Raw genomic sequence first — 27,808 nt, 5'->3', positions numbered from 1 at the left:
CCATCAGCTGCCTGTGTCACCCATCTACTTTAAACAGAAAACGCCAGCGAAGGCAGGCTCAGCCTATGGAGCTTGCTGCGTGAGCCCAGCCACCGTAGGAGGCTTTTAAGCGTACACTCGGAAGGACAAGAGGCTCTCAGCACACATGAGCAGGGGAGATGCCGGTTTGGGGGTTACGTCCATCAAACTTGCCTATGGAGCTAGGGGAGGAGAACAGACTGGAACCTGGGCCCCAGGGCCTCCATTCTGGCACTTGACGACTATGAGACATCAGGCGAGTCACTTAACCTCTCTGCCTTGCCGTCTCCTCATCTGTGAAGCGAGGATATTAATGCCGACCCCACCGCAGAGGCAAGTGGGAAGAGAATGGGGAGGTGCCATGTCGCACTGCAGACAGTTGCATATGGCTGCTTTTGTGGCTTTTGCTCACTTTCCCACGCTCTTTGAAACAAGACTCACTTTCAAATGGGGAGAAAGCCTTTAAGAGCATAGCTTCAACTTGTTGGCAGGTAACGGTCCTGAAGGTGTTTAAGTTTCGACAGTATGTGAAGGGCCAGGCAGAAACTACAGTGGCCAGTACCATTCTGGCTACATTTACAGCAAAGGAATTCCAACAAGGGGCTGGTCCAGGAGTTCAAAGGGGAAGCAACGAGAAGACAGAGCCACTGGAGAGAGAACTGGCTGTGGGTCTGACCACAGTCATCCATGCCATGCTCTCAAGGTCCTCCCCAGCAGCTGTCACCAGGACATTAATTGTGAGGAAGTGCTTTTCCCTCTGACTCCAAGCATCATAGCAGCCACACAGGGTGGGAGTCCAGACCACCTGTAAGTGGACCAGCCCTGACTGCTGCTGGGGGAGCGTTCCCTTTACTCTGTGCACACGAGTGAGCATGCTCAGTGGCCCCTTCCACACACACTTTCTTCCCCTTCGCCACGGGGTAAGACTCTCCCCGCTCAGCATGGCTGAGGGCTCCCTACTGTCCTCAGCTCCTTTGTGTGTTGATGGGCACAGGGAGAGCCAGGGAGGCAATGGTGAGAGGAACCCGTGTGTACAGTGCCACCCCGCTCTGGCCCCTGAGCACTCTTCAGGAATGTCCTGCTCCACCTCTGCCCCAGATAGAAGTTAAGCTTTGCATCCAAGGCCAGCTCCCTGAGGAAGCACCCTCCATACATGTGGGGCTGGTCCTAGTGGGAACAGATAAGCAGGAATGCCCAGTGTCTCAGTCTTTCTGGGAGAAATGCAGCATGTCCCCAAAGCTGGGCTCTGAAACTCATCTAATAAGAAAGAGCAGTGAGTGGCAGGGGCGGGGTTGGGGGCAGGAAACGGGAAAGAAAGACATTTCTGGAGGATGCCAGGAACCTGCATGCCCTCTGGCTGCAGCCGCGCATAGGGCATTGCTGTGTACCTAGTTATGGCTCCCAGACTCCTTTGCTCTACAGCACCCCACAATGCCCTCAGAACCTCAGCGAGTTCTCATGGGATCCCCCAGACGCATGCCCCCTAGTCTGCAGCAGCCCCATCATGGTTGATGCCAGCTCACAGTGGCACTCAGGGTTCCTGGGTACAGGGTTTGAGAGCCTTGGCGTTAGTACCAGCAACTATGTAACTGGAATTGTCTTACTGAGTGCTGGTGAGAACTGCTGTGTTCCCACAGGCGTGGATTCTTAGAGGCAGAGACCGACATGACTTCGCTGGAGGAGACAGGCCCCAGAGCCAAGACTGAGAAACTTTGCTCTGGTGCACCCTAGGGCTGCCCTAAGAGGTTGTGCAGGCTGAACACTGCACAGTGCTTGAGGTGGCACTCCCACAGCACTGTGCTCCTGGCCCTACACTGCCAGCTTTAACAGCTCCCTTCCTGAGCCACTATCCTGTGACCTCCTGGCCATATCCCACTGCCATGCACAAGGACTGACGACATGCCAGAGAACCATCGGCGCCATCTGCAATCGACCCATGTTAATCGGGAAGTCACACCAAAACTTGAAGGACTACAACCACCACTGAGGCTGACAGCAAAAAAGATTGCAGGCTTCAGTGGACCCAGCAAGCATGTTGTACCCCACATTGGACTAAGGTGCAGGGCCAGTGTTCTGTAAGGGTTCTTTGGTCAGAGCCTGCTGCCCGGAGAGACCCTGTCCAACCAAGAAGCCAACCAGGACATTCCTCGCTTCTACAAGAGCTGACTACCCTGCGATGAACTTGGTGAGGGTCTGCCCCATATGGAGGCCCACAGAATACTGCTCACTTGAAAGCTGTGTGACATGCAAGGGGCCTGAAGATACTCTGGGGACATCTCCCAAGCCATTTGACTCTCACTGCCTTCCGCACCCAGGATGCCAGGAGGCAAGACAGGCAGAGCCCTGTGATGGCTCCAACAGTTATCTGCACGCAAGACCAGACAGAGCGAGGGTTGGAACAGACACTGTGTGCAGAGGCGAGTTGGTGAGCTGTCTCCTTCTGAGGGAGGAACCATCCCCCAGGGTGCCCCAGCCCAGTCTGAGCTGTGTCTTTCCCAGCTATCTCCAGCAGGGGGCAGAAGAAAGAGGACACAAGCCAGTGCTGGCTTCCCCACCAGCAGGGGACTGAGTGCGGTCAGGGTGGCGGGTGGAACACCCTTGTAGCAGACGAACAACATTATCATAGTGCAGACTGTGGTGACTCACACATTAATGCTGCCGCTCCTGCAGCCACAGCAGACATCACTAATCAACTGCACTGCCACTTTCCCAGGCAGTCTCCACAACCCCAGTACAGGATGCTAGGCAGCCACGACCAATGGGTTTTGCTGCCTTGGAAGGCATAAGCTCTCTGCCATAGCTGGAACAACTGCATTCAACCAATTCAGGCCAAGACAGGTCAAGCAGTGACCTGAGTTCAGCCTTCTTGATGGTGTCCTGTCAACTAGGAAAATCACACTGGCTCCTTCTCAAGCCCACAGCCAGCTTCTGATACATGAGAAAGGAGATGCCAGATAACCCCCAACTCTCCTCTTAGCAAGGGGCTGGGCCTGGTGAAGCAGCACAGGGACCATCATTTGGTGTTGTCCTGAGTTCTGGGTGTTGGGGGGCTCACTAGGGGAGGTAGGCTTAGAACTGTGGCTATTTGTGCCCATACTGCAGACCCCATCCTACCTCCAGGGAGGGTCCAGAGACACTCCCCGACCCCACCGTGTTTGTTCCTTTATACCACAGACATGAGGGTTGGTACCTGCCAGGTGCATATCAATTAGCATAGATTTAAGTACTACAGTTTATGCAGCATAAGGAAAAGGGGGTGACTTCTCTCTCCTGGCTTCTTCCCCACTGTTATTGACCATGGAGGCAGATTTACTACTGAGCAAAGACCAGGCTGGCTGTGGCTGACATGGGCCTGGACCTTCTTGGTCACAGACAGCTGCTGCATGACTCAGTAGCTTCTTAAGTCTTCCCAACAGAGAGCTGCCATAGATGCCACTTGCTTACTCCCGTGACAGGCAGCTCACTACTGCCATCTGTCACAGTTTGGGGTAATGATTTTCCAGTTGAAATTTGAGGTCTTTCACAGATTTACATGTGGCTGGTCTCGAACATATTACACAAAGACATGGGGGGCAGTGCAGCTTTGCACCCTGCTCTGCCCTGGGGCCACCAGATTGCAAGCCTCAGTTTCCCACGGGACTCCGGGCATAGACTGGTTCAGGCTTGACTGGGGCTGTGGTCAGTAAACACTGTTCATTGAGCCCTGTCCCATGGCAGTAAGGATCAGGGACATAACAAATACTAATGTCATACTTAATGCCCATGGATACACCAGGAGCCCAAACCTATGCCAATACTGGATAGAAAAACCAAAAAGCTCAACTCTGGATTGTGGCCCTGACTGAGGTTCTCTTTGATGCATATGGAAGTCAGGGAGTGTGTGGAGGGGCTGGGGGGCACCGCCAACCTCACCGGCTCCACCCCAGGGGTAACATCGCCCTGTTGGCCACGGTGCCTCAGTTACTGTTCTAGCTTCCCTCTATCCTGGCCCTCACCAAAACCACATGGCCATCCCCAAGTGGCCAGCACCTCACATCCAGAGCTGCTAGCTGGATTAAGCCACAGGAACCTGAGGTACAGGGGACACAAAAGCCTCTCTTGGCCACTTTTGCATGAAAGACTACATTCTCCCCAAAGGGCCTTAAACAGCCTTAGTCAATAAGATCCAGAGACCTGATGGAAGTGCAGAGAGCTACAACACCCAATGGGGTGGGAACAAATATTCCAGAATGTTCTGGAAGCATGTAAGGTCTGCATGCATGAGCCAGGCTGGCAGGGCATCACCATCAGTCAGGTGGGCTAACTCAATAGTTACAATGGGGACAAAGCCTCTACCTCAGTCAGGTACAATGGATTCCAGAGGAACTGTGCCCAATGCAGGAACTGTGCCCACAGCACCGCCCATGTATTGCACATCACAGCACTGTCCTGCAGTGAGACACATCACAGCACTGCCCCACAGTGAGACACATGACAGCACTGCCCCACGCACTGCAGCACTGTCCTGCAGTGAGACACATCACAACACTGCCCCACACACTGCAGCACTGTACTGCAGTGAGGCACATCACAGCACTGCCCACAGTGAAACACATCACAACACTGCCCCACAGGGAGACACATGACAGCACTGCCCCACAGTGAGACACATGACAGCACTGCCCCACACACTGCAGCACTGTCCTGCAGTGAGACACATCACAGCACTGCCCCACACACTGCAGCACTGTCCTGCAGTGAGACACATCACAACACTGCCCCACACACTGCAGCACTGTCCTGCAGTGAGACACATCACAGCACTGCCCCACAGTGAGACACATCACAGCACTGCCCCACAGTGAGACACATCACAGCACTGCCCCACACACTGCAGCACTGTCCTGCAGTGAGACACATCACAGCACTGCCCACAGTGAGACACATCACAGCACTGCCCCACAGTGAGACACATGACAGCACTGCCCCACACACTGCAGCACTGTCCTGCAGTGAGACACATGACAGCACTGCCCACAGTGAGACACATGACAGCACTGCCCCACAGTGAGACACATGACAGCACTGCCCCACACACTGCAGCACTGTCTTGCAGTGAGGCACATCACAGCACTGCCCACAGTGAGACACATCACAACACTGCCCCACAGTGAGACACATGACAGCACTGCCCCACACATTGCAGCACTGTCCTGCAGTGAGACACATCACAACACTGCTCCACAGTGGGACACATCACAGCACTGCCCCACACACTGCAGCACTGTCCTGCAGTGAGACACATCACAGCACTGCCCCACAGTGAGACACATGACAGCACTGCTCCACACACTGCAGCACTGTCCTGCAGTGAGACACATCACAGCACTGCTCCACAGTGGGACACATCACAGCACTGCCCCAGACACTGCAGCACTGTCCTGCAGTGAGACACATGACAGCACTGCCCCACAGTGAGACACATGACAGCACTGCCCCACAGTGAGACACATGACAGCACTGCCCCACACACTGCAGCACTGTCCTGCAGTGAGACACATCACAACACTGCCCCACAGTGAGACACATCACAGCACTGCCCCACAGTGAGACACATCACAGCACTGCCCCACACACTGCAGCACTGTCCTGCAGTGAGACACATCACAGCACTGCCCACAGTGAGACACATCACAGCACTGCCCCACAGTGAGACACATGACAGCACTGCCCCACACACTGCAGCACTGTCCTGCAGTGAGACACATGACAGCACTGCCCCACAGTGAGACACATGACAGCACTGCCCCACACACTGCAGCACTGTCCTGCAGTGAGACACATCACAGCACTGCCCCACAGTGAGACACATGACAGCACTGCCCCACACACTGCAGCACTGTCCTGCAGTGAGACACATCACAGCACTGCCCCACACACTGCAGCACTGTCCTGAAGTGAGACACATCACAGCACTGCCCACAGTGAGACACATCACAGCACTGCCCCACGCACTGCAGCTCTGCCCCACGGCAAGACACATGACAGCACTGCCCCATACACTGCAGCACTGTCCTGCAGTGAGACACATGACAGCACTGCCCCACAGTGAGACACATCACAGCACTGCCCCACACACTGCAGCACTGTCCTGCAGTGAGACACATCACAACACTGCCCCACACACTGCAGCACTGTCCTGCAGTGAGACACATCACAGCACTGCCCCACACACTGCAGCACTGTCCTGAAGTGAGACACATCACAGCACTGCCCACAGTGAGACACATCACAGCACTGCCCCACGCACTGCAGCTCTGCCCCACGGCGAGACACATGACAGCACTGCCCCATACACTGCAGCACTGCCTCCTGACAGAGGAGGACACAGCAATAAACAAGCAAACAACGGCTCACCTACCCAGCATGATGCACCTTACAGCAGCAAGGATACACTCCCACAGACAAACATGGAAACCCAGGGGTGGGAAGTGGTACCTCAAACAACATCTTGGCAGAGGCACAGAAGTCAGTGGAGGGGTCACTCAGGACCAGGAACTACGGGGATTGCACCAGCTAGGGTATGGGTGTGTAGACACTCAAGCTTGTGATCCATATACCCGCCAACCTTCAACAGGTCATTGGACCAAATGTTTGTCTTCAGAAACTTTTGCTATTCTGATAATGGGGTTCTGCAGATGTCATAGAGGATAGAGAAGGTGCCAGCGTGGGACCCCTATCAAGAGAACCATGCACTATGAGGTGCCAGTGGGCACAGGTGGGCCCAATAGTGGCAGAACGGCACTGGTCCAGGGGCCAGGGTATGGCATTCTTCCAGAGCCAGGGGAATCCGAAGTCCCCTCCCCTCATCCCAGCCACTCTGTGCAGAGCAGCTCAAAGAGCTCAAAGCTTTTTACAAAATACTGCCAGGAGCCAGGAAGGAATGCAGCAGAGCCTCCAGTCCCGGCACAGGAGGGAGACCATTGGCAGACCTCACTCAGCCTTCCGTCCACTGTCACGGTGACTGTGAGAAGAAATGACCCGACAGGGACAGACTAAGCTGTCCACGAAGTCAGCACAACAGGTGTGCAGGGCACAGGAGACCCAGGCGTGTAATTAAGGGCTCCGGACACCTGGTGTGAATTGCCCATTCACACCCTAGCAGGTGGCTCACACCTCTGAGGAGGAAATAGCAGAGGGAAAAAAACCGTTCTATCTGGAGCCAGAGCCTGGCCAATCTAGCGGCTATCCTTGCCCTTCATGGACAGTTCCAGGAGGATGGTGGGCTCTAGAGTACCAGCTGACTGCATCACCACAGAGCTGTGTGACCCAGGCAAACTGCTAACCCTCTCTGTGCCTCCCAAACTTCGATTTCATCAGCATTCTGGAGGAAGGTTCCACACAGTAGGTCTACATACTCTGAGCATCTTGTGAGACCCACTGGGTACCAGGCTCCCATGCACATCCCAGTGGCATGTGTGTCCTTACAACCTGGAGGGTTTTTGTTCAATAAGCGGGTAATCGAATGCGGAGAAGTTGAAGGGGAACTGGCAGGCAGGCTGGAACACAGTGGAAGGAAGGGACAGACCAAGCGGAAGGGAGCCAGTCAAGGGCACGCCGAAGGGCTTGACCTACACGGCCATAAGTGCAGAGGCACTCATGTGCCCGGTCTGTGCCCGGCACAGGACACTCTGGGTTTCCAACCTCCAGATGAGACTCAGACACAAAGAGACTGGGTAACAAGCCCAGGTCACACAGTTAGGAATGGTGGCACTGGGCTAGGTGCCCAAAGGCCACCCCAGGCTGTGCCCTTTGTTTTACTGCCTTGAAGACTCTGTGACATCACGTCTGACAAGACTAGGATACAGGAGACATCCATGTGATAGTCAGAGGCCTCTGCATGTATATGTGGTCACTCAGAGGGGAAGCTGGAGGGGAGGGGGAAGGATGGAGGGGAAGTCGGAGGGGGCTACAGAGTCTCAATTCTGGCAGATGCTCAAACCCAAATGCCTGTTGGTGGGGTGAGGTGACAGCAAGGGGCTGGGTAGGGGACTTGCTGTTAAGGGCTGTGTAAACAGAGTGGTGGTTGGTGGAACTGTGTGGGGACCCATGCTGATGGGTTTTCCTGTCCTCAGAACCAGGACTTAGGAACCTCTAATGCTGGTGGCTCCACATAAACCAATCCGGGCCATATATGGCCTATAGCTTGTCAGTGGTACCTCAGGTTGTGGTAAGCCAAGTGATAATGACACTCAGCAACAGTCAGGACTTAGGAGCTCAACAGACACAGGCCCCGCCTCTGTGGGGTAGCTTTCACACCCCAAGGGCTCTGTTCTTGGATGATGGCAGCAGCAGGGACACTTCAGAGGAAAACTGAGACAGAGGGACGTGTCCAGGACTGATGGGGAGTTAACAGTGGGGGCCTTCTCACAGAAGGCCAGGCAACTGAGCTCTACAGTGACTGGCTAGTGACTAGGAGAAGTCCTCAGGCTCTCCAGACCTGGGCTCCATGTCTATAAGATGTCCCGTTAGCTATCCAGTCTGTTGCATCAGTGTGGTGTCTCTGAAGACACCTGGTCCTTTCAGAAGGGAAGCTGACAGCTTGCAGGCCTGGGGACAACTCTAGTGAACACCTCTCAGCTTAAGTAAGTTAAGCCTGTCCTCACACAGATGGCCACCTGTGCTTCATGGCTAGGAAGGCAAGGTAAACGACCTAAATATATGCAAGGGGCAGAGAGGGGAGGTGGAGGGAACAACTGTGGGTGCGAAAAGGGACAGCTTTCTTTCCATACCTTGGAGAAGAGGGTGGGAACTTGTGAGCAGAAACTGCCCAGGGACTATGTGGAGGCCCATCAGAGGCTGTGGCTGCACATTCTTCCTGCCTGCCTGCACCCAGGCCTTCCCTTCCACCTTGGACCCACGACACTGGTCTTCCTAAGCCTTGGACATGGCTTTGTGAAATCTACAGTGACCAAGGGGATCCTCTGGCTTCTCTCGCATGCCTGTAGCTCTGTTGGGCATGCTTTCTGTTTCCGTCCTAAAGTGAGGAAAGCTGAGGCCTCAAGAGCGCTGCGGTCACTCTGAAGGAGAAAAGGAGCCATTGGGAAGCCCAGTCTATGGCCAGGGGGCAGCTCTGTGTGGAATATTCCTTTACACTGTGTGACTATGTGTCACTGCGGTTGGGTGAATAAAGAAGCTGACTGGCCAGTAGCTGGACAGGTAGAGGCTAGACGGGACTAGCAGACAAAAAGTGTGAAGGAAAGGAGGAGTCTTGGAGTCATACGAGGAGATGCAGAGGAAGAAGGAGATGAACTTACTGTACTGAGAAAAGGCACAGAGTCTTGCAGCAAAGTGAAGATTAGATATATGGGTTAATTTAAAATGTAAGAATTAGCTAGTAACAAGCCTGATATATTGGCCCAGCATTTATAATTAACAATAAGTCTCTGTGTGGCTATTTGGGAACTGGCTGGAGGGACAGAAAAGTCCTGAAATACGCCGAGGATGACACTGGCAACCCTCCCTCCCTCCTGTCTGTTTGTCCCCCCTTCCCCCAAGTCATGCCCTTTGATGCCAGAGCAGGCATTTAGCAGTGGCAGAAGAAAGGAGACTCTAGACCTTCCTGATAGGGCTGCATTCCCTGGCATCCAGCACAGCGCCTCATACAAGTCACACATTGCCACAAAGTAACCCCACCAAGACAATTTGGGAGTGACAAATCCTCCTAAACCTGGGAGAACAACAGATTCAAAAGATCAAGTTCTAGGTCAGGGCCCCGAAAGTCATGCTAGCCAAGGTGTGCAGACTTGGGTAGACTGTTTCCTTTGGGCATAGGAGAAGCCCTCCTACGCCTGGGCCTGCAAGCACCAAGCAGACTCAGCATGGCAGGCACCAGGCACAGAGCCCAGCACATAGGCACATAACTGGGACGTGGGTTGTGATTTTGATCGTATCTACCAGGAAAAGTCCCCCAAATCCTGCCTGACATAGTAGGTCAACCAATCCTCCTAAGCTCTGAAGCCTTCCCTTAGCGACCTTTTGCTGGTCAGTGGCTTTGTCTAGATTCAGGCCTGAGGCTCAAGTCTTGCATCCCTGGGTAGGCTCACAGTGCCCCCTGCTGTCCATCGCTGCAATTGCCCTCAGATCTCAGTCTGCTGGGAGGCTAACAAAAGCAAGGCAGGGCCTGTCCAGGAGGGTTCCAGCTTCAGGGTTTATGACCACTCAGACAGAACAATGGCGGACAGGAAGAGATACCTCATGTAAGTACATTCAGCAGACACTAATTCCCTGTCTACTAAATAGTCGTATAATACACAGATCAAACAAAGCTCTGTCTCCTGCCTTGCCATCTTTTGTTTCCCTGGATAAATGTCATCCCCAAAACACTGTGGAACCAAGCGACACTGTCATCTTGGAGGGATGTGGTTCCCAATCAGCACACCGGTCTTAGGCACTCCTTCTGATGTGGCAGCAGTGAGACTGGGCTCTTTTTAGAAGCTGAGTCACATCAGGCAAGCACCGAGCCAATGTTCTCACTCTCCTTTTGGCTGATGCGCTGGATCCGGGTATGTGAAAAATGCCCCCTGGCCCCCAAGTGTGACCTGTCTCTTCAGGCACCACAGTTCAGACCCCAGAGGGGAAGGGACGCTGCATCAGTTCGGCTGACCGCAGCTGTAAAGCCCCACCCCAGGGGATGATGAAAAACAGAGACGGGAAGGGTTTTGAAGCTGATTCTCCAAATAGCATCCCACTCTCTTAACCTCACAGCAAGAGTAAAGAGGCGAGTCTCACAGAGACAAATCCCTCTCCAGCTCTGCACTCATCCTGTAGCCACTGTGCCTTACGGGGTACCGACAGGTCACTCTACCAGACACATCACCTGAGAAAGTGACAAGCAGGGACCGAGTGCTGGCGACTGGGCCACTGTAGCAGTGGCAGAGGAGAGAGGGACTCAAGGACCATAAGTACTAAGACTCCAGCTGAGCCTCAGCAATCTGCACAGCGCACCCGACTGATGTTCTGAGGGCACACAGTAGCCCCTTTTCATAGGGTCACAGAAATGTCTCCTTCAACTTGGGGTTCAGTGCAGGGCCATCTAAGCAACCTCCCATCAAAACGTTCTACTGTACACGTATGGGATGGCCAGCCGAGGCCTGTGTGGTTTGCTTTATAGAGTCCATCAGTCCTTCTGGGATCCTCTGTAAGAATTCAGACTGATGGGGGCACAGGAGAGATGGCTCAGTGGCTAAGAGCACTGTTTGCTCTTCCAGAGGACCTGGGCTCTTTTCCAGGGCCCACATGGAAGCTCACCACCATCTGTAACTCTAGTTCCAGGAGATCTGATGCCCTCCTCTGGCCTCTGAGGGCACTGCATGTGCATGGTGCACAAACGAAAGCAAAACACACACGAAAAAAAGGTTGGGGGGGGGGAAGAATTCATACTTGAAACAAACAAACAAACCTCGAATCTTTCAACCATGAGCAGAATGGGCCTAACTAAATCTAGGTTCCTGCCTGCCGTCATGGCCGGGAGAGAAGAGCCCTGAAGCTTCCACCTCCATGCTAGTCAGTTTGTCTCCAAGTCTCACCGCCTGCCTGGCCCCAAGTCTACCTCCCGTGTGACAGAGACCATGGCCTGTGTTCTGTATGTCATCCCCAAATGGCTTTTTCCAGAGAGCGACCAAGATCAACAGTCCTATTCCCATCAGGACATTAGCCCTCCCCCGAGCCGGTCCCACTGCCTGGGCCCCTCCTTGAAGGCACTGACTCTCTGGAACAGAGCACACACAAAGGGGTGTCAGAAAACCCCACAGGAGAACCACAGGCTGCAGCTGTCCCTCCTGATATTTAGTGACAGCCCTGGGATGCAGGCACACTCCTGGTCATCCTCGGAAAACCTCACTGTGCTAGAACAGTGTGGTCAAGGCCCGGGTGGCCTTCCAGCCTCCAGCCGGTGCTGTGCCCACAGCCCAGTGCCAGGACCCACCTGAAAAGCTCCCGGATCTCCCTCTGGTTGGCCTGGAAGGGGATATTCCGCACCAAAATCTTGGAGGTTGTCTGCTTCTTGGAGACCTGTTTCTTCCGAGTGGGTGTCAAGGCCGGCCTGGGGTGAGATGGCAGAAACAACAGGTTATTTGGGGTGTCAGCTGCTTGTACCAATCCTGTTACCTTCCCCCACAAAATACGCCTCCCTGTCATTTCAAGTGGCCTACTGAAGGGCCCAAGATGGAAGCAGAGGAAGCGAGCCTGTTTTCCTTGGGGTGACAGGGACTGAAGCTACCTTCTCTCCCAAACTGCTCTGGCTCCCTGGCCAACGAAGCCCATTGCTGCTATCTCATAAAGGACTGTGAGAAGGAACCATATGGGGGAGGGCCTTATACATTCCGGGCTAACACTATGCTCCTGAGTTACACCTCCAACACCACCTGCCCCTCTATTATAAAAACATGCCTGCATGTCCAGGCTCTCTGACTGGTCCAGCTGGGCAAGGAAATGGGTATCAAAGCTCGTAATGAAACCTTCATTGGGAAGAACCCCAAATGGTGACGAACTTGGGGTGTGTAGGGGTATTTTATAGTCAGGCAGAGAGAGCTGCCACCCATCCAAGGAAAGAGGAGACTCACTTGGTGGCCCGTTCGGAGATCCGCACTTCCAGTTTATGGCCGTCCACAACGTGACCCTAGAACACAAAATGACCAGGCCTGGTCACTTACCCATGCTTGCCCTTCTCCAGCACTCAGTCTCTTGTTTGATGACAGGGGTGGCTTGTCCCAGACTGAGGGTTTGGTGGGAATCAAGGACTGAGATAGCTTGAACAGAAAAGCTGTCCCTGAGCCAAGCAGCAGGTGGCCAGAGACCCAGCCTCCTGATGTACTCATCTGGCCACCCAGGGAGTCACTTCTACCACTAGAAGCATTCTCAGAGAGAGGAGCCGCAGGTCTAGCTTGCAGACAGCTTGCTCTAGTTTGCAGGCTCTTTAATGAACGTTCTAACCCACCCGAGTCATGCGTTAGCTGGGCTCTGACTGCAGTCCCCAGTTGCAAAGCTGGTGATTAGCAGAATGACCCTGGGAAATCCCTCAGATATCCCAGGAAATACAGCGTGTGGGGCTTTGGATGCTCCATCCCTGACAGTGATGTGCACACACGTTCGTGCACAGAACAGCACATGGCATGCATGCAAATGCCTGGCTACCAACTCTTGAGAAACATGAAAGAGAAAATATGGACCATCATTTGCAGCGCTGAATATGAGTTAAATGAAGACACGGGGTGCAGGAACAAAGTAGGATTTCTAGTTCAAAAAACAAACACCCCCTGCCCCCCCCCAAAAAAAAACCCAACTTCACAAGGCACATGCTGAACTGTGTCCTCTGCCCTGCATGGCCTGAGATGATTGTCAATGCAGAAAGCTCTGTGCCCTGCTATGCAGACCAGGCTGGTCAGGAACCCAGAGATCCTCCTGAGTGATAGGTCTGTGGCTGTCTTATTAAGCAAAGCTCAAGTCCCTCTAGGGCTGCCACAGGTCCAGTCCACCTCTTTGTCTAGACACTTCTCAGCCCCGCCCCTAACTTTCGCCTTGCTCCAAACTAGGGTGATGTCATGAGAGGGGTGCAAGGGTTCCCCAGTCACTTCTGGACTGTCCATGCCACTCGAAGTAGCTCAGGGAACTGTTCTAAAACCCAACTCAGAGCCTCAGTCTCCCACTACCTTTGGGCCAGACGCTAGCTAGCCCTCCAAAGGACCTATCAGGTGGTCTAGCCTTCCACACCTCTTTCCCGGAACCCTGTCCCATCCTGCCTCCATCCCACCTGCCTCTCTCTGCTTCTCCACCATACAAAGCTCACTCCTGCCTTGGAGTTTCTGCCACAGGCCTCTGCACTCACCATCCCTACCTCCTAGCTGCTTCCTCCCAGAGTTCTGGGCAGATGACCTCTCTGCCATGACAGGTATCAGCTCACCTGCCACCTCCTTAAGGAACCCTCTTTGTGTTTTCTGGAATATTCTGGTGGGGGGGTGTTATTTTCACAGAGCACCCGACTCGCTCTTGCACATTTGTTCAGGTCAGAAGCTTGTCTTTCTCAGCAGAGGAAGGAGAGAGTCTAATTCACAGTCATGGTCTCACAGACTATCTGATAGATATAGCCCCACGTGCTGCACTTCCTGGGATATCTGAGGGATTTCCAGGGGTCATTTTGCTAATCACCAGCTTTTTGTCTAGGGACTGTAGTCAAAGAGCCCAGTTCCATGTAGCTCTGGTGGGTTGGAATGTTCCATAAAGAGCCTGCGGATTACAACAAGTATGTATGGAAGCATGGTAAAAGAATGGATGCGTCAGAGTGACTGGGGGTGGGGCTTAATCTTTCTTGGGCCACGGTCCCACCATGTTGGCCCAGAATCCCCAGCTTACCTGGAGCTGCTTGAGGGCTTTCTGGGCCTTCTCTGGCTTCTTGTATTCCACAAACCCAAACCCCATTGAAAGTAGCACTCCTGAGGGAAAGAGGGAGAGAGAAAGGGGGTAGAGCTCAGTACAGACCAGATCACTTGTGAAGAGGCCATGGAGGGACCCACACCTAGTGTCTCCTCCTTTCTCACACCCCTTTATTAAAAACAAACAAACAAACAAACAACCAGCTCGTGCAGACACTTAGGACCAGGCATAAATCAGCAATGGGGCTGCAGGGCTGCTACCTGGGGTCTTCTTGACTAGTACCTAGCAGACAACTGATGCCATATTAACTTCTTAATTGGAGTCTCCCTTTAAGAGGGAGTGGGAAGTAACAGGGATGACCATGGCTGTAACAAGCAGCAAAGCCTCAACCTGGCCAGGATGCTGCCATGCCTGAGGCTGAGGTGAGTACGGCTATAGACGGCGTGGCCTCTCTCCTTCTATACGCATCTGACATCCAATTATACCTGGGTCCTAGATAACAAAATCTGGATAGGGAGGCTGACCACAGCTCTTTCATGTTCTAGGGTGCGAGGGGCAATAGTTTAGGTAGCAGGAGTTCTCAAGGACGTTCCACCAGACTCATGCCTTCAGAACAGACATGTCTTAATGTGTACACTGCTGTATGTGCTGGTGTTCCACACTTGGTGGGAAGCTCCTCAAGACCAAGAATGGCAGGCAGTACTGGGTGCTCTAGGTCTTCATGTAGAAGCCCATGTTCCTTAGGATGGGACCCTGCTTGAGACATGTTCTTGACGATGGTAGTAGAGTAAAGTGTGATTATCATAGTGTACCCTAGTCCAGTACAGTCGGGGTCCTTCACAAACTGGGGAGAGACCAGACATCGTGACACATGTCTATACTCCCAACACTTGGGAGGCTATGGCAGGATTGTGTATTCAAGGCCAGCTTGGGTTACACAGAAAGACCCTACCTCGAAAATAAGCTAAAATTTGAACCCACGACAGGCGTACACAACCAGCATACCATAGGGATCTGGAGATGGCTACCCACAGGCTAGGGGGTGGGGAACTACAGAACTCCATCTTCACTGGAACATACCTGCCAGTGCAGGAATATTGATCTTGGATTTCCAGTCTCAACCATGGTGAGATGACACATTGGTGACTTTGACCCCTAGACTAGGGCTCTCTGTCACAGCAATCTGAGTGGAAGGGTGTCATGGACCACATCTGTTTACACCCCAGTGGCTCCCGCTAACATCTGGCCACTGTAGACTTGTAAGGACATGTAAGTCACTTCATTCCTTGGGCTCTGCCCACCCTCCTAGACCTCCTCCTACCACTTCCTCTACAGGTTCACAGTGCTCTGAGCTTGAGGCCTCTGCCATCTGATGGCTCTGTCTCTCCGCCATGAGCGCTGCTCTGCAGGGCTTCTGCCCACCACAGCCCTTAGCACTGTGCTGAGTGCACTGCCTCATCGTCTGCAGAGTCTGGACAATCCTGGGGACAGGTACCTTGTAACTAATGGTCTGCTTCCCATCTGTGGGGAGGATCTCGGGACCTGTCTGAGGTGTCATGGCTATCCATCACCACCCAGAAGCAAGCTGGACCAGCCTACATTGTATCCCCATCAATCCTGCCTAACCAAAGGGACTTCAGTTGGGGATGGCCAGGCCCTACCCATCTCTTACAGGAAGCAAGGAGGACCTCCAGAAAACTCAGGATAACTCCTGGGCCAAAGAAAGGCGTGAGGCCTAGTTACACCCTGGCCAGGGAGGCACAGGATTAATGAATTGGTAGAATGCTCTAGAACCTGCCTCTGGATATTTCCCTTGGAAAACAGGAGAGAAAGTCCAAGGCCAGTCATTCCTTGACATGCCTGGGAAAGTTCCAGAACACAGAGATAAAGGAGGAGGCGGAGGCTTCTGCCCCACACAGTTGATCCTGAGGAACTCTTTCAAAGCCACTCACTGTTGGGGAGAAAGTTCTACAGACAGAAGAGCCCAGTGTGTTCAGCTGGGTTTGCTGAAGAGCAGGAGGCCTGAAGCAGACCAAGGACCAGTTTGGACAGGAGGGTGGTGACACTTGGAAAGCAAAGAGGAGATGCCTTGCTGGTGGTCCCGTCTCCGTCCCTCACGGGCTCCTGCAGGAAGCGCTTCTGCTGAGTCAGGGTAAATACCTGCTTTATTCTTCTTCTTGGACACAGTGCAGCTCTTCACAGCTCCCACTTTGGAAAACACCTGCAGAGACAGACGCCTGTCACCGGCTGCCTTCTAGACAGACAGTCCGCAGCTACCACCACTCCATTACGTGAGGACCCCGCCCCTGAGGTGAACGAGGGGTCGCAAGAGTTACAGGCAGGGCAGACGGTATGGTACGCTGTCATTAGGTCGCAGACTAGGGGTTCACATCCCTCCACCCCCACAACCTCACTCACTTCCTTCAGCGTCTCCTCTGTGGTGCTGAAGTTGAGGTTCTTAATAAACAAAGTGCATCCTGGGACGCCTTCTTCCTCCTCATCTTCCTCTTCTTCCTCCTCCTCCACACCTGTGGGGGCCTCTGCTCCTTCCTCTGAGGCCTTCTCACCTTCTGGGTCGAGAACTGGCCCTATCAACAAACAAACCAGTGCATTACATGGGGTCACTGCAAAGGCACAGAAGTCTCAGGGACCAATTAAATAAAGCACAGAACCTGCTAGGTAAAAGGGGCCCTGCAGGCGCTGTTGGGCCTCAGCAGGGGGAAGAGAGAAGGGAGAGGGAGGGGGAGAGGAATATAAGACAGGCAGGCAGACACACAAATACCCTGCTGTTGGCCCCATTTGAGAGAGAACAGAATATTGAACACAAAAACCTGAGTGTTCAACAGGCCTAGGCCGCACTAACTTAACTTTAAATTACTATGTGGACTATTTTCTTGAACCAAAAACCTAAACGAAATGTTATTTTTCCTCAAAAACAAAAAACCAGGGTGCTTAATGAACTTTCAGACTAAAATCCAATCTTAAATTTCCCAAAGTTGCAGAATGGGGGTGAAATGGACCCTTCTCAATAACCATGGGCCCAAGGGATTCGACTCAAGCCTCCGGAAGCACTGCTGAGAGATTCGAGCCCAAGTGATGGCGACAGCTCTTAGTCCAGCTTCTGAGTGTGGGTGGGGCTTCTGTCCCGGTGCTCAGTTCTGTCCATCTTCCCACCCTTTGGTGAAAGCCTCAAACTAGGTGCAGCAGAGTATCAACACCACAAGCCCACGGCGGAAATCTGGATGGCAATGGTGCAGTGACACTGCCCCCTCTCTGAAACAGTGGGAGATGTCGCTGTGCCTCGACTCTTCCAGCCTAGCCCAGAACCCAGACTCAAGCCTTGGCAAACAGATACGTCTCCCGGCAGTGCCGCCACAGTGCAGCTGCCTGCACTTGCAAAGCAAAGAGGAGGAAAAGCGTGACTCATGACGGGGACTGGGGACATCAGGTCCCAGGGAAGATTTGGGAGAAGAATAGCTTTAGACAGAATGACAGTCCCACCCACTAGTTCGCCTCAAAGGAGGCTTGTGACATCTCGAACACACGGGCCAAGACCTTGATGAGGTGTTATATCACGAAATGAGAGGCTACATAATATTCTGGAGGCTTCTGCATATGAGCCCTAGCCCTCAGGCAGCCTCAGGTTGGTGCAAGGGTCCATCAGAGTCGGGAAAGACATTTCCACAGGGAAGGAGACGGTAGGGAAGATGATGGCTCAGAAAGTGTGCAGCCCACTAGAGAGGGTGTCCCGTCTTGGAAATGGGGAGGTCACCTCGGTGTGACCAGAAAGGTGGATGGAGTTTTCAAGAAGAAAATGTAGCTGTTTTTCAAAAGCCAGTTTATCAATTCTTGCAACTTAAATTGGTAGCACTTGGCCAGCAAAGGAACCAGCTTGCTAGCCTCATGTTCTACGCCCTGGCTGCCACACTACTGATCCTGCCCTCCTTCTGTCCCTGTTCTGGACTCAGCCAGTTCTCAGCAGCATCCAGGGGACAGAAGCCTGGCAGCCCCTGCCATGTGCACCTGGGACTCTTCCCTGACCTGTGCCTCAGAGTGTGTTCAGATGGTCACAGGGAGACAACACTCAGCTTTAGCAACACGCTGAGCTAAGAAAGGCTGTGGTCAGTATCCAAGATGGGTAGGTCCTTTCCTAGCAGGCCAGCTGCTCCTAGTCCCAGCCTCAGAAAGTAGAATGGCTAGCATCTATTCCTAGGTGTGCAGCTGGTCTGGCCAGAAGAGTGTCAATGGCCTCTCCAACTTCCAATGAGTCGACCCACACCCTCCCCCAACATTAGGAAGAACATCCCACTGCAAATACATGACATGCTTTAGTACTGCAGGCCCTCTTCTCACAGCTTAGGCTCCCTATGCTCATCCTGATCCACGTGGTACTGGAAAGGTAGGGAAACCGAGGGTGGCATGGGGCTATGACACATGTGCAGGCCATACTGGTTCTGCCATGCACTAGCTATGCTGGAGCCAGTGGCTGAATCCCTGCCTTAGCACCCGCCTTCAGTGTGGCGTTTACTGAGACTGAGCGTAGTACACAGGCATAGGGCACACATGCATGCATATGCACACACATACTCACAGTGCACCGGGCCGTTCTGGAGTACATCTGTCCATGACCTCATCAACATGCCTGAATACTGTCTCTGGTCACCTGGTTGCTGCCCCCCCCCCCCCACTTGGGGCTGGCCCCTGGCTTATCAGCTACTCATGACTCATCCCTGGTTTTTCTCTGCTCCACTCACACTAACTGTGCTGGCCTCTTTGCTGGCCGCCAGGCCTACCAAATCCACGCATGCACGGGACCTTTGCACATGCTGTCCCCGCCCACTCCAGTCATATTCATCTCCTAGAGCCCCATCAGGTACCATAAGCATTCTCCCTGAGAGCTCTGCCTGTCTACTGTGTTACAAAGGACTCAGCTAGTCTCTACTACTTTCCTTTACTCCCTTCTTTTCAGAACCCCAGCCCCACCGGGAAATCACCCCCCACTGGCTCATGTCTGTGTGTCTCAAGTAGGAGGGGAGCTTACCAGTAGTGGGTCTGGGTCTGGGAAAATGATCTCCATTCCCTAAACACCACGGAAATGTGTCTGTCACACTCAACCTGATGCTGGAACACAGGCTGGCAACCACACTGACTGTGCTTCCGAGCAGCTGTGGGGCCGCAGACACAAGCTCAAACACTGGCCTGATTACTTTGAATCACACACTGTCCGTAGGATCCTCATGCAGGTCCTGCAACCTCTCCAGGCTTCCCTCTTTCTCACTGTCTGCAAAGTGTGTCAATAGAGGCTCTGCTTGCAGAAGGCTCTGAGAAAGATCAAGGAGGAACCAGGGAACTGGCCTGCCACAAGCATCCAAGATAACTTTCCTGATCCATAACCTCCCTGTACTGTACGTTGCTTGATGGGCCCTCCTGGAACTGCCAAAGGAAAAGCTGTGAGTCCCTATAATTCTGAGCTGACCTCTCCCCGTCTCCTCTCTGTGGGTTCTGAGAAAGCCTGCTATCATCACATATCCAGGAACCTGACCTCATCCCAGCCACCTTAGGCCTAACTACCAGCCCTGCAGTGCTCTGCACCTGGGCCAAGGAAGGGCTGGAGGTGGCTTGAGCACCAGAGGGGTGAAAATGAGGACTTTTAAAAAACTGTTTCTGCTTTAACCCCACGTAACAAAAGAAAGAAAAAAAATTGGGTACCATGGAATCCAAATGGATGATAAGAAAAGCAAGAAGAACCAGAGAGGGAGGAAGGAGTAAGAAAGGTGGAGGGCCGGGCAAGGGCTGGTCGGAGTGAGAAGCTAGATGCAGGGTGGGCTGCAGGGACCGGGAGGAGCAGGGAAAAACCGCTCCTACCTCAGTACAATGACAGCCAGTCACGGGTGGCCACAGGGGGCGTCATTATAATCAGGCTGCAGGATTCCCCAGTCCCTCCCCACTCCGGGCTCCTGTGAGGCCCACAGCGACAGCCTGTTATCAGCAGCAAGCAGCTTTGTGGGACCTCCCCTGACTCACAGCCCTTTATCTGGAGGTGAGGGTCTTGGTTGTGGGAAGATAAAACACGCTGTTCCTCTCCCTCGGGACCCATGCAGGGAACAGAAGCTCACTGCAGAAACCAGGGGGGCTCAGGAAAAGCCTCTCCTTCCCCTCCTCCTTGCCTGTGAGATCCTAGCCTGAGGCCCCAGCACTCAGGTCCTCACACAACAGGGACAGGAGAGCTTGTGGTACCTCAGAAAAAATGTGCAATGGGCAGGGGTTGAGGGGCACAGAGAACTGGGGACAGAAAGGGGACTGTGGACTAAAATAAGGGTGAAAAGAGCCACGGGGGCCAAGATGGTTCCAGGAAGTGGCAGTAAGGATGATGCAGATGCAGTGGCCATGCAGGGGTGCAGCCAGGACAGCTTCAGACAGGGGTGCAGCCAGGACAGCTTCAGACAGGGGCGCAGCCAAGACAGCTTCAGACAGGGGTGCAGCCAGGACAGCTTCAGACAGGGGTGCAGCCAGGACAGCTTCAGACAGGGGTGCAGCCAGGACAGCTTCAGACAGGGGTGCAGTCAGGACAGCTTCAGACGGGTACAGACAGCTAGGACAGCTTCAGACAGGGGTACAGACAGCCAGGACAGCTTCAGACAGGGGTACAGACAGCCAGGACAGCTTCAGACAGGGGTGTAGCCAGGAGAGCTTCCCGGTCCAAATTTGGGTGAGCAGCTTGGCCCTTCTCCTAGATGAGGACCTTGGTGCAGGTCACAGGCTGTGGTCCTGGAAACCAACCCCTCCCAGGGTCAGGGCCTGGTAGGACAAGGCAACAGAGCACCAACTCCAGCCCCACCCCCGCCCCTGACACCGGTGTTAGGAAATCTCTCTAGCTCTGGAGAAATGTCTTCACCCAAGGCCACTAGTACTTCTCAGCCTTCTCAGTCCCTCCCCCACCCCACCAGGCCAGCTGGGAACTCTGGGGAGCAGGCTCTGTGTAAGTAGCTACAAGAGCACGTGGAGTGATGCCACTTGGCTCCCAGCCTGTGGGTGACCACAGTGACCTTGGTCATCCTGGTGGCCATCAGCCATGCTACAGACATAAAGACAGAGCACAGGGAAGGGAGATGCTCCCCAGCCATGGCAAGGAACACAAGGCCGCTCACGCACTGGGCGGCTCGCATCTCCCTGAGAACAGCGCCACTACCGTACCTTTAACTCAGAATTCCACTGGCCGCTCACAGGCTCCGGCCACAACCACCTGAAGTCACCTTCACACCTCAGTGTCACTGACCATTCATTGGTTGGAGCCACCAACACCCAAAGTCACTTTCAAACCTCGTGCTCCAGAGGCTCAGGACATAAGCACCACCGTAACCCAGACCTCCCTGCAGAGGAGGGAGTCACATCCTTCCCACAATCTTTCACTGCTTTGCCGTCTATCTCTGCAGCCATCCAGCCCTACGCTAATGGCTGCATGGGACGCTGAGCACCCAGGGTGCAGTGACAGTCTGGCCAGTATCACCTGGGGGGTATTGCATCAGGAGACATAGACCAGGTGAGCAAAGTCACACAGCATCTTGGGTGATCCAGGCCTCACAGGCTGATGCTACTGCCCAGCCAGGAGACGGACTTCCTAGGGTGTGTCTTCAGGAACCATGGCCCTGGCTAATTTTAGTGTTTGACATGGAGTATTTGCCTTATGCCAAAATGAATCATGCAGGTTCAAGTGTAATACAATGCCAAGAAGGAAGGCAGCTGGAGGTCTGGGGTCATGTGGGGGAAGAACTAACCCAGACAGAGGTGGCCAACTCAAAGCTCAACACCTGCAGCACAAGCACCTGAGGTCCTACCTATAACACTAATGAAATAACAAATCCAGGGCCACGAGAAGGGACGGCTCTTGACTTATCATAAGCAGGCTTGAGGAAAGGGTGTGGAGAAGGTCTCACCAGCTACACAAACCTGAAAGCCACAGAGTGTCAGGGTCAAAGGGCAGAGATAGAGTGACTTCCCACCTGGAACTATGGCATGGGGAGGACCCTCAGTGGACAGTGTGAAAAGATGTCACTCAATCTGAGCAAGGATCCAAATCCTGCATCTGCCACCCTAATTACTCGCCTTTGCTTTCCTTTCTGCAATATAGTCTTACGCCCACACACATTACTATACAAAGACCACAGGGAATGGGATGTGGTGGCACACACCAATACCCCAGCCTGTAGTTCCAGCACTCAGGAGTCAAGACAGGGGCTCTGCTGCACAAGGTCATCCTCAGCTATATGGGAGGTTTAAGACTACCCTGAGCTACGTAAGATACCAGAAACAAACAACAAAAGACAGCAAACTCCAATACACCATGTCGATAGCCCCTACTTCACAGCAGTCTGACACGCCTCAGGCTTGCTGGCTCCACTGCCCAGGGTGCAGCTGGGATGTTACCTGGATGCTTCAAGTTCTCAAGAGTGACTGAGCTGTCAGTCTGAATGGGGGAGAGCTATCCTGGTCCTGATGTCATGTACCCCTCCCTCCAAATGAGGCACAAGCTAAGGGGACCTTTCCTGACCATGCAGTCAATAGACACTAGGGGGCACTGTGATACCCAAGCCGCTGCAGAGGGACCATTTCTTCCAGCAGCCACCTTGATGATGGAGACAAGGTTCCCATAGCCTCTTCCATCCCTGACAACAGACTCAAAGATTTTGTCCCCAAAACCTTCCACCAAGAGCTAAAAGTTGGCCACCTCATGTGACAGGATCCCAATGGCCTACTTTTCAAAGGGCGTTTGATGCGAGCTATCTGGAGAAAGAATGAAGGGTATCTGGCCGGAGGTCTAATGACAGTCTCAGCTGCCCCTTGCCCTCCTCCCACAGATGCCACGACACGGTGACCCCAGATTGTGCTCTTACCCGTCTCTGGCTCTGCCTCGGTTTTCTCTGTAGCCTGTGTAGGTTGGGAATCTTTCTTCTGAGGGGCTGTGCCGAAGACACCAACTGGAGCCCACTCCAGGTACAGGGGAACATGATGAAACTGCAGAGACAGGGGTGCCAAGGTTGTAGGTTGCCATCAAAGAGCTGGCTTTGAGACTCAGTGCCACCTGACAGAAGGGCCTGAGGGACAGAGGTGATAGCACCAGGAGAAGTCAGACACAGAGCCCTTCCTGTGTCCGCCAGGGCCAGGGCCCCTCGTAAAGCCAGATGCCAGGGTACAGCCTACAGAGGTCTGTGAAGTATAAAGCACTCAGACAGACAGAAATTCCTGGCAGCTCCCCAAGATATGGCCACACCTTGACCTTGAGCCCTAGAGCCTGTGACTGATCTTCTTTGCAATATGAGGCAGATTCTGGAGTGAGACCGCCCTGTGTTACCTGGGTGAGCTCTAAATTTAATAAAGAAGTCCCTGGGCGGGGGGGGGGTGACACACATCCATAATCCCAGCACTCGGGAGGCAGAGGCAAGTGGATCTCTGTGAGTTCCAGGCCAGCCTGGTCTATAGAGTGAGTGCCAGGACACCCGAGCTACACAGAAACCCTTGAAAAACAAAAACAAGGAAAAGTCCAGAGGGAGAAATGGGATAAGCAGAGGTGACTGGGTGCGTCTGGAGTGACTACCAAGCCAAGGGCCACTGGGACTATCAGAAGAAAGCAGGGGACAGACTGTCCTACAGCTGGCAGAGGGAAAGAACCTATTGCTTGGTGGCTTGGGCTCCTGGCTGCCAGCTTTGGAGTGCCCAGACTCAACAGTCTGATGCCACCAAGCTGGTGGCCACTTGTGCCAGTAGCCTGGGAAGCTCACACCTGATAATTTTTCTTTTATCAGAAGTCAGGAGGCAGCCCCGGGTACAGCAGTGATGGCCAGCTCATGGCCAGCTCACAGCAGCAAGCTCCAATGTGGGTTTGGGCGAGGCTGTGTATGCCAGGCCCAGGCCAGCTCGAGGGCAACTCTAGCTCTTGGTGTCTAAGGCCCCACCAAGATCAGCAGCCATACCTTAGAATAGGCCAGGTGCCTGAAGGCCTTGCGGGCCTCCAGGGGCTCCAGGAACTCTACAATGGCCGTGATGCCACCTTCAGGCAGCAACACACGGCCCAAGCTGCCAAAGCGACCAAAGATCTCCTGGAGCTCCGCCGCCAGTGTACCTGCAGGGAGGTTCTTAGCCAGGATCACAGTCTTACTTCGCTCTGCTGCGGCCTGAGGGGAAGAGATGAACATGTGTGTGACAGTAGGAAGGTGATCTCAGCATGGCTTCAGTACTGACCGTTGGTGGTGGCCTCCAGGAGAGAGGCCCCATCAGGGCCCCTTGTGGACAGCCTGAGGGGTTGGGGGGCAGGATGCACATGCTGATTCATTGCTAATTCCACACCCGTACCACAGCTCCAGAACTACACCTCCCCCAAATCACAGATTCCAACAGTCCCCAACCTCAGCCCAGACTGGTACTCCCAGGGTGGCCCCATGGGCTTCCAAAGGACAAGAGCCACACCTCAGTGGCCAGGTTCCTTCCCGGCAGCACACCCCTGGGGACACCCTACCCTCTGCAGGGGACATCCTAAGGGGCCACTCCTGCGGCCTCCTCTTGGTTCAGGCTACCATCACCCACAGGATCCATCACATCTCTCTGGTCTCTCAGGAAACCCTCTCCCAGCTCTGCAGAGGCCACTGGCTAGAGCATTCTGAGACCTACTGTGTGTAGTAAGGACTCACCTGGCTGAAAGAGTCCAGGCTGACGCCATTGTCGATAAGGAAGCTGCGGACCTCCTGGACCAGCTGGGTCTCCCCCAGAGCCACGCGCACAGCCACACTGCCCTTGGTCTCCTGTGGGAGGAAGATGCCTGGTATTGTCAGGAGGTGGCTCAGAGGGAAACGCCCGTGGTCCACACCCATCATCCTCCACACTGGAGGCTCCCAGGACTATGACTCCTCTGGACTTGCACAGTAAACCCTGGATCCCTTGGTCCTTTTCCAGCTTTGCCTTGTCCCGATGGCTCCCAATGCCATTCTCTGGCTTTCCTCACATAAGGGCCCTGGTGTTCTTCTTACAGCTCACTGCCTGCAGGGGCTTCAGTCTCAGCCAGCTCCTACCCCAGCCTCTTGTGTTTGTCACCACCTTGCTGAGCAGCCCAGGATGGCTGTGATCTCTCATTTGTGTCTCCCTCCACTAGAGGCCATCAGAGAGCAAGTCCCCTTCTGTCCTGGGCATGGCTGGGCTCCTTAGCAGCAGCAACTGTCCCTCTTGGTCAGGCTGTGGCAGCTCAAAACAGTGGCCAGTGTCACTAAAATGCAGCCCACTCTATTCAGTCCCGTGCCAAGTGTTAAATACACACTGAAGAAGGAAAAAATGGCTTGGGTGGTTTTCATAATGGGTGCATGTTCTAATAGTAGCATGTTAGATATGCTGGCTTTAAATGTCATGAAAATTAACCCAGCCTGCTTCCCCTTGCTTCTCTGAAACACGATCACCACCTGTGGTGCTGTGCTTAGTGTACAGGGACAGTACTAACCCCGTGTCTTGGGGAAGGGGAAATGACATAGGTGGTGAGGTGTGTTCGGTGTCCAGAGTCAGTGTCCCTTTCCCTTCTTGGGGAAGGGTAAATGACAAGGGAGGGGCAGAACTATGAGTAAAATCAACAGGCTTCCTCTGTTGACCGGGCCACAGGCATGTTCCCACCTCAGGTTTGGCCTAAGGTAACTCTGCAGCGGTCCAGGTCCAGCACCTGCCCCGGGAAAGAATACTAAATAACCCATACACGCACACACGGAGGCTTTCACTCACGTGGTCAAACACTTGGCTCTTGGTGGCGTTGTACTTCTGTGCGATGGCGTCAGCTACGGCATTTGGGCCCATAAACAGTGTGTTCCAGTTGTGAGAGCTGAGGAGCAGGGGCAGAACAGAGGTCATGTGGTGGCCCCCCTCCCCCTGCCTCCCACTCCTTGCCATAGGCCAAGCCCATGAGGCCTGAAGACCAGGAGACTGAGGGAGGCACCAGCAGTCTCTCAAGCCAAGTGTCAGCCCTAGCTGAGGGCAGGGACTGTGAACACATTCTGTCTTACGATGCACCCTGTGCTGTAGGTGGTGGGGAGACCTGTTTCTGCTCTCCACATCCCACAAGTGGGAAAACTGAGGCCCTGAAAAGGCCTGGACTAGGAGCACCAGGAAGAGGGAAAGAGAGCAGCAGACTCTGGAACTGGGGCCCAGCAGCCACTGTGGGTTGACTAGGACCTGGAACTGTTGGCTTTGTCCATGGCCTCCTTCTTCTTCTTGTAAGAGGATCCCGGGGTGTCTGCATCCTGGCTGGCTTCCTTCTTGATGGTGGAAGGGAGGACATGGAGCATCCTGCCCTGGAGGGAATAGAAGGAGGATGTAAACATAAGCTCCGCCCTCAAGGATGCCACCGGTGGTGGTTAAAAGGAAAATGGCCCCCAAAGGGAGTGGCACTATTAGGAGGTGTGGTTTTGTTTGAGTAGGTGTGGCCTTGTTGGAGGACGTGTGTCACTGTGGGCGTGGGCTAAAGCTTCCCTCAGTGTGACATTCAGTCTACTTCCCGCTGCTTGCTCATTAACGTGGAGCAGCTCCTTCTCCAGCACCATGACTGCCTGCATGGCTCCATGCTCCCCACGGTAACAATGGACTAAACTCCTGAACTGTAAGCTGCCACCTCAATGAAATGTTTTCCTTTTAAGATATGCCATGGTCTGGCCAGTCGGTGGTGGCACACGCCTTTAATCCCAGCACTTGGGAGACAGAGACAGATAGACAGATGGATCTCTGTGAGTTCAAGGCCAGCCTGGTCTACTAAGCGAGTTCTAGGACAGGCTCCAAAGCTACAGAGAAACCCTGTCTTGGAAAAAAAAAAAAAAAAAAGAATTGCATCACGATGTCTCTTCACAGCAACAGAAATCCTAACTAAGATAACACCTATGGTCACAAGTACACTAGATCCACGGCTGACTGGGGGGAGACAGCAGAGAGACCATATTCAAACGTTTGGTCCCCATGTGGAACTATTTGGGAAGGATTAGGAGGCATGGCCTTGTTGGAGGTGGGCTTTGAGGTTTGAAAAGCCCACACCATTTCCAGTTGGCTTTTGTCTCTGCCTCGTGCTTGTGGATGGAGACGTAAGCGCTCAGCTACTGGTCTAGTGCCATGTCTGCCTGCTGTCATGCTTCCCACCATGGTCACAGACTCAACACTCTGAAACTGTAAGCCCCAATGAGCTCTTTCTTTACGAGTTTAAGACATCCATGTGACACAGGGACCTGTCACCGTAGTGAGGCCAGCTGACACCACTGCATGCAGAAAACACTGTGTTTAAAAAAAGATTTAATTTTATGTGTGTGTGCCTGCGTCTGAGTGTATGTATGTGCACCATGTGTATCTGGTCCTTTGAAGGTCATTTTTCTTT

General features: G+C 53.6%; 1 protein-coding gene across 1 annotated transcript in view; it reads right to left on the bottom strand.

Annotated features, from left to right (window-relative positions):
* The window catches only part of Rbm19 (RNA binding motif protein 19), an 86,120-nt gene that overhangs the window by 45,183 nt on the left and 13,129 nt on the right, over positions 1-27,808 (bottom strand). The window contains exons 12-21 of the mRNA XM_013119817.3: positions 26,626-26,744; positions 26,179-26,275; positions 25,110-25,220; positions 24,396-24,596; positions 23,319-23,439; positions 16,846-17,015; positions 16,588-16,648; positions 14,407-14,486; positions 12,621-12,676; positions 11,984-12,100 (exon numbers count right to left, since the gene is read on the bottom strand). Of these exons, the coding sequence (XP_012975271.1) occupies positions 11,984-12,100; positions 12,621-12,676; positions 14,407-14,486; positions 16,588-16,648; positions 16,846-17,015; positions 23,319-23,439; positions 24,396-24,596; positions 25,110-25,220; positions 26,179-26,275; positions 26,626-26,744 (1,133 nt within the window). The remainder of the gene's footprint in view (positions 1-11,983; positions 12,101-12,620; positions 12,677-14,406; positions 14,487-16,587; positions 16,649-16,845; positions 17,016-23,318; positions 23,440-24,395; positions 24,597-25,109; positions 25,221-26,178; positions 26,276-26,625; positions 26,745-27,808) is intronic.

This window comes from Mesocricetus auratus, unplaced genomic scaffold (genome assembly GCF_017639785.1).
Source record: "Mesocricetus auratus isolate SY011 unplaced genomic scaffold, BCM_Maur_2.0 Super-Scaffold_100025, whole genome shotgun sequence".
NCBI classification, from domain to species: Eukaryota; Metazoa; Chordata; class Mammalia; order Rodentia; family Cricetidae; genus Mesocricetus; species Mesocricetus auratus.
The sequence above is the reverse complement of the archived record's forward strand: the minus strand, read 5'-3'. Positions and strand labels throughout refer to the sequence as shown.